We start from the raw sequence: 6,644 nt of genomic DNA, 5'->3' as shown, positions 1-6,644 counted from the left end.
ATGCATTTACTTCAGCTATGACTTTTTTCATTACACGTATTCTTGTATTTTCTTATTTAATTTAGCATCTTATTTTTCCTCGTGAGTTCATGCGATGTTTTTGTTCGAGTGATTGCCATTGGCATCAGTCATTTCATGCGTACGTGGTGCCACTAGGTTAGCATTGCTGCGGAGCAAGAAAGTGGCAGCGGTGTGAGGCCTACTGAGACCGTTGACAAGAATGTCGTCTCCACTGACCACGACGCCACGTTCGCAGCGCTTTCACCGCAAGGTGGAGTTCAAGGTTATAGTGTTTGCCACCGTAACCAGCGTCTTCTTTACGTACGTGTCCATGGAAGTGCTGATCGTCTCAAACCAGCCGGACACCTTCGATGTCCAGCGCCCCTGCCTGAGCTCGATGCCGGTGAACTACGCCGTGCCTCCGGCTGTCCTTGACTCCACCGGATTCACGGAATTGTACCTCTGGGGCGGCCTAAAGCGTCGGCGGTGCCGACGCACCGTCATCAACCTGCTTCTCTTCCACAACGAGGTTGACTTGCTTGAGGTACGTCTGCAAGAGCTGGGGAACTCCGTGGACCACTTCGTCGTGCTCGAGAGCACGAGAAACTTCCGGATGCGAGGGCGAGACCTGCTGCTTCAGTCTCTGCTCAACACGTCCCGGTTTCAGCAGTTCCGCGATCGAATCGTCATCGGCTATAACGCGGAATATCCCGCCTTCCCAAAGGACGCCGAACCTCGAGCCATCCGCATGGCTCTTCATCGCATTTTCATGGACGAATTGATGGCTATCTTCACCAGTTCGTTTCCGCGCCTTGACGAGGATGCCTGGATCCTGCTCACCAGCGCCGACGAGATACCCAGCGCGTCGGTCGTCGACTTTCTGAGCCACCACGACGGCATACCCGACGTCGTCGCTTTCAGGTACGCCAAGAGCGTCTACAGCTTCCGAGTGCCGCACGCGCAGAATACTTCGACGGAGAGGGCGGCTTGTACATGGCAGTTCCTACGCGACGACTTGGCAACCTCGCTGGACGCACTTCGGTTCGATTATGCGGCGACAGTGGCGCAGCCGTGGATTGTGGGAACGCGTGAGCAACCGGCTGGATGGCACTGCTCCTGGTGCCTCGGCCCAGCTGGAGTTGTGGACAAGATAGCCAGCGAGCCCGATTCCGTCAGCCACTCCGTCAACGGATCGTACGCTGTCCAGCGATTGATGAGAACGGGACGCCTCTTCAACGGCAAACTGGTGGCCAGTCCAGAGCCTGATGTTTCACGCTTAGGCCTGCCAGCCTTTGTTCAAGAAAACCCGGAGAGATTTAAGCATATACTGTTTCCCATGTGGTCAAAGAAATGATGAAAGCTTTTGTGATGGTAATAAATAGCTGCACTTCGGACGCCACTCAAGAAATTTTTTTCGGCGAGGGTTGATTTTCGGCGCAGCGTCTTTGGACGTATCGGACGTATAAGGTGTCGTCTATAATAGAGCATGAAAAGTTGTAGTTTGCGCGGATGTGTGAGCCAACGTTGTGTATTTATTATTACTAATAAATATATTAGATTCTCGACGAATTTTACTACGCGCTCTCACGTACGTTCAGCGCTGTACTTTATCGCAGTTAAAAAAATGATACTTGCAAAAATAAATTGAGGTTCACGCATTCAAATCTTGTGCCACTTGCTTGGCCCAAGTTTCATTCAGTGAAGAGTTCCTAGATGGCGCGGCGGTCTAAGCAACCAAGAGCCATTTCAAGAGGGCTGCGTTTCAGGAGCCTGTGTGTTCCTTTCAAATTTCAGTGAGGGCTGTCTTACTTTGCTGTGACGTGTGCCTCGTGGGTACAGTGGTTATACGGTACGCGGCTGCTGACCCTCATGCCGTGGGTTCGATTCCGGCTGCGGCGGTAACATTTAGGTGAACGCGAAATAGTAGAGGCCCGAGTACTGGGCAACGTCAGGGCACGTTAAAGAACATGAGATGTTTGAAATTGCTAGAGTCGTCTATTACAGCGTGTCTCAAAATCATATCATGGTCTTGGTACGAAAAACACAGAGATTATAATTGATATTATTATTATTTTCTAAGACGAGGTCCGTACTATTAATGGTGATTGGGATGAAGGTTTGACGACAGGCTGCAAACTGACACTGATCGACTGTTATCGACTACTGCATACTACGAGAAAATTGGTCCAGAAAATTAGTCTTCTGCTTTGCATATTCAACGTTAACTTGAATATTCCGTGTCCATGGCGACTAGCAAGCGCGTGCTATGAATGTACACATCATAGACGCAGCGACAAAATGTTTTTAAACAGGTTGGCTTACTTAGGGATGTGGCAACGTTTTAATTTTTGTGGTGTGGTTAGCGACTTTCGCGTTTAAGAGCTTGTTTCGCAGAAATTCAGGAGTCGGTGTTGTTGGTTTAAAGCGAAAGCTCAGCATTTTATGCGTGGTCGAAAAATCGAGAACGACCAGGACCACAAATGTATGGGTCTACGTGGGAATTGAACCCGCGTCGTTTGCGTGGCAAGCGGATATTTTACCACACGGCCACGCCGCTGCTTGTGAAAACCGCAAAAAGAACTTTCTTTTCATGGAAATGCAGTGAAAGTAGCTTTCATGCTTCACTAAAACACCAGCGTCCTGTATACATGCTTCACCGTGCAACATGAAATATTGCAGTAATAATGCGTCGTACAATCCTCGATTGCCAACGGGTTTAATAATATGTGATTATCATAATGGCTCCGTGGTTGAAAGCCGGTACCCCTTCCCCCCCTTACTATAGTGAATATAGTTCAATATACCCTTAAGACCACTTAGTGGGGGCATAGCAAATTCGAAATGGTTTTATGCATTAAGTGTTTGAAGTACTCTCTAGGAACTGGATAACCCTATCCCGTCCCACTCCTTAAAATGCCGAACTGTAACAGCATTTTACCGGCATTTTAGGGCACGGTGACCGAAACGTCCACTTTTGCAGGATTCACATATCTGCAGCGTCGACGCTGGAGGCGAGTCGATGGATGTAGATCCAATCAGCACACGGCTGCCAGCGATTTCCGCTACGTAACAGCATCGTCACTGCTGCCAAATTGACTGCCGCTTGCCTCGGGGAGGATTAAACTGAGGAGACGCTGTTACCGTGTTACGTCACATTTTGTGACGCCGAAAGTAGAGAAGAGTAGAGGACTCCTCGGTCGCTATTCTGGACACTGTCTAGTTCCGCCATGTTGTCAAATTTCGTAATGGCGGCATTTTAAGCCAATCGGAGAGGTCGTAGCAACTCACTCGGCCAATCAGCATCGATCAATGGCGGAATCTGACAACATGGCGGAATTCGACAATGTCCAGAATAGCACCCCTCCTCGCAATTATGGAGACGCTACCGCAGCTCGCGCATGCGCAACGGGCGCCAGTGATTTCGGACGCGCCTATACAATTCAATTCAATAAATAATTGAATTGAATTGAATTGTATAGGCGAGCCGATTGCGGACGTACCGGGCAGCACCGTCGCAGCCACCTGATAGACGAGCTGGGAAAGCTGAACTTATGTGATGATAACGAGCAAATGTGCTGCGATACTCGCTTGTATAGCGCCTGTGTGCTACTAGCAGCCTCATTATGGCTCGCGAATCTACAATGCACTTGCAGCTTTGTACTTCCCGCTGAACGCAAGAGAGCAACGACGTAAATCGGTGAGGCAATCGACAGGCTGTTTTCTTCTGCGCATACGGTAAGTTAGGGATACGGAATATAGTGTAGGAGTGAGATTTTATTTAATTTGTCTTGCTATTTAGCCAGCTGAAGTATCTCCGAAGCATTCTTTGCCATGTGTGTCACGATACGTGCGCACGAGTATTGTTCGCGGCAGCGCGGGTCGGCCGACGGCGACCATATCGAAAAAAAAATTGCCAAAGATGAAGTTACCACGCATAAAACGTACATAGAAAGCGATAATTGAAACAAAAAGTCACATCACCGTGTCAGGCACGTCTAATTAATCACTCGGCAAGCTCCAGTGAGAACAGCGGGCCACGTATACCGCTTAACGATAGTCATGACCACCGTACACTAGAACGGCTCACCATCGCCTCTCGCATTAAGATCCGTAGACGCTGCCGTTCTCGTCTAGGAATTCTAGGCTTCCTTCGAAACTGCTTTGCAAGAGACGCTATGCTAGCGTTATGTCGGACTAACGTCAGTTAGTTGTAGCTCTAGTGCCGTCTCTAGTTTTGTAACAATCTAATATATATATATATATATATATATGAATTTGCATGATACCTTACATTGCCCTTCAAACGCCAGTGTAGTCGACATGCCTGGTGAGCCTATACGATGTGCACACTGCTACTCCATTTACAATAACCCACTGATGTATACCTCGTAGTAAAGCTCGTCTCAAAACAAAAATACCGCGAATTCCGCATAGACAGGCATACTCGCTTAGTGCCTACCATGAAGTCGAATCCCACAATTAGTCGGATATGTCAAATTGTACAAAGCCTCAACTTGAAGACAATGAGCACGTGCGCATATACTTGCCTTAGGGACGTCACATTCTCGGTTCCAACGGCAATGCATTTAACGAATCGTTCATGTACGTACAGTACAGACGTTGTATAAGATAACGCTATGTCGATGCCTGTTTAAGATGACTGCGTGGGTCTGAAAGGCATGGGTCGTCGCAGTGGGATGTAGTGTTATATCATCATACACGAACTAATAATGCGCACACGCGCGCAGACTAATATTTTTCACCATGTTGGAACTGCTCATGTTATACAGCTTAAGCATTCAGATTAGCGCATACGCAAGGATACTACTAAATAGCTGAAACTCTTCAACTTTGCTGTATTGTTTCGGCAGTGGCTCACAAAACATGCCCGAACATGACTGCGATTCACACGATCTTCGTTCAGAGTTACTTCGAGCATATTGCTCCAATACCTCATGCTCGTTGTTATGGATGTCATATACTTTAGCAAGTTAGTTCCACATTCTAAAAACGTAATATGCAGCATTTTTTTAAAACTTGATTCTGAAAGAAGCTCAGATAACTGGACTCACAATGAGATCAATCTATTTTGAGCAACAGCCAGTGAACCGTTCGCTTCCATTGCTTACGGTTGATAGCGTATTTTCAATTGGCCTTTAAACAACGATCTGGTATTTCTGATCTTGTGCTAAGTGTACCTGTACACAGTGTTGTTTGTATCAACCTAAGAAACCTCAGAACTGACGTGGATGAGACTTGCTGTAAAACAGTATGTGCAACCGTATTAGCTGGACTTCCTTTGTAGGTCCTTTGTAGGTTTAAAGAGTCGAACAGTCATTTAGGCGTTTGCGCTTTAATTCCTTCCGTAGAACCGCATCCGTGACGGCTAAAATGCACTGTGCCTTTTTTCCAGCTTGGCTATTTCCGACACGTCGTACAGGTCATCTTCCCAAACCTCTGTCGGCGGTCTCTTGATCGAGGGAGACGCCGGCGACACCGGCATGGGCGGAGTGTACGGGGGTTCTGGGGGACGAGGCATGAGCACGAGTTCAACTCGGCGCTCTTTTTTCGCGAACAGAGCCACCACGAGCAAGAGAACGAGGACGCACAGTACGCCTATGATCCACAGATGGACGCGGCACGCAAAAACCACCATGGGTTCCATGTGCTCCATGTACGCAGACTCCCGCGATACGTGGGCGAACTGGTTGATCGCGAACTTTCCGAAGTCACGCCTCTGTGGCACCTGGATTGTTGACGTTATTTTCGGTCGCTCGGACGCTGTCTGATTGTTCGCATGTTGAGTAGTGGGCTCATTCGTGGGATGTCTCTTTGCGCTGGTCACTTCCTTAGTAGTCACTTTAGTGGTGGAATGATACTTTGTCACGGTTTCGCTGTGTTTCGTAGCCTTCGTTGTCGCAGTCACGAGGTTTGTCAATTTTGTACCAAAAATCACTTCCATAAGCCCACGGGACTTTGCGTCGGGTGTCAGTTGCGGCTTTGGAATACCTTGCTGAGCAGGACACTGGCCAATGTCGTCATTCGCGTCCTTTACCGGCTTTATCGGTCTAGCCTTCTGCGTCTTAACGACCGTCGGCGCTGTACTGCTAGACGACGTCGCCGCATTTGTCGCGAAACCCTCTTCGTAGACGGGCGCAGTGATGTCTTCTTGCTGTACTGGCGTCGTGCGTTGTGTGTTGGCACGTCCCGAATATATTTTCGGCACCCACCTGCGGTAGTGTGGCATTTCCGCTGGCTGGTCGTGCTCATCGGTGTCCCAAGGAGCGTCTTGTTTCTGCACTTGAGATAGAAGCTTGTCTAGTAGCCAGTCCTCTTGGTACGCGTGCAGAATTCGGGTAGCCGGTGGCAGGTCGACGCCGTCCTCTTCGTCATCACCAGCGATGTCGTAGGCGACGTCATCGTTGCGACCGGGTTCTAACATCTTGTGCCACTGGATGCCCCTCCGACCACGCTGGGGTGGCGACGGGTCCGTGGCGTGTCGGCGTACCTCGGAGCCGGGGCGATTTTCGGCGGCGGCGGACAGCGTGATGCAGGACAGCACGCAGAGGACCAGAAGGCGCCGCCGCCCGCCGCCGGACGCCCCCATGGCCTCCGCGGCAGCCGGTCTCGGCTCTCAGGACTCT

General features: G+C 49.4%; 1 protein-coding gene across 1 annotated transcript; it reads left to right on the top strand.

The window, feature by feature from the left end:
- Nucleotides 1-220: 220 nt before the first annotated feature.
- Nucleotides 221-1,354, top strand: LOC119172589 (beta-1,4-mannosyl-glycoprotein 4-beta-N-acetylglucosaminyltransferase). Its single transcript, XM_037423746.2, has one exon. The coding sequence runs from the start codon at nucleotides 221-223 to the stop codon at nucleotides 1,352-1,354; it is 1,134 nt and encodes a 377-aa protein (XP_037279643.2).
- The last annotated feature ends 5,290 nt before the right edge of the window (nucleotides 1,355-6,644 follow it).

Source organism: Rhipicephalus microplus, unplaced genomic scaffold (genome assembly GCF_043290135.1).
Source record: "Rhipicephalus microplus isolate Deutch F79 unplaced genomic scaffold, USDA_Rmic scaffold_351, whole genome shotgun sequence".
Taxonomy (NCBI): domain Eukaryota; kingdom Metazoa; phylum Arthropoda; class Arachnida; order Ixodida; family Ixodidae; genus Rhipicephalus; species Rhipicephalus microplus.
This window is presented reverse-complemented; position numbering and strand designations above follow the sequence as displayed.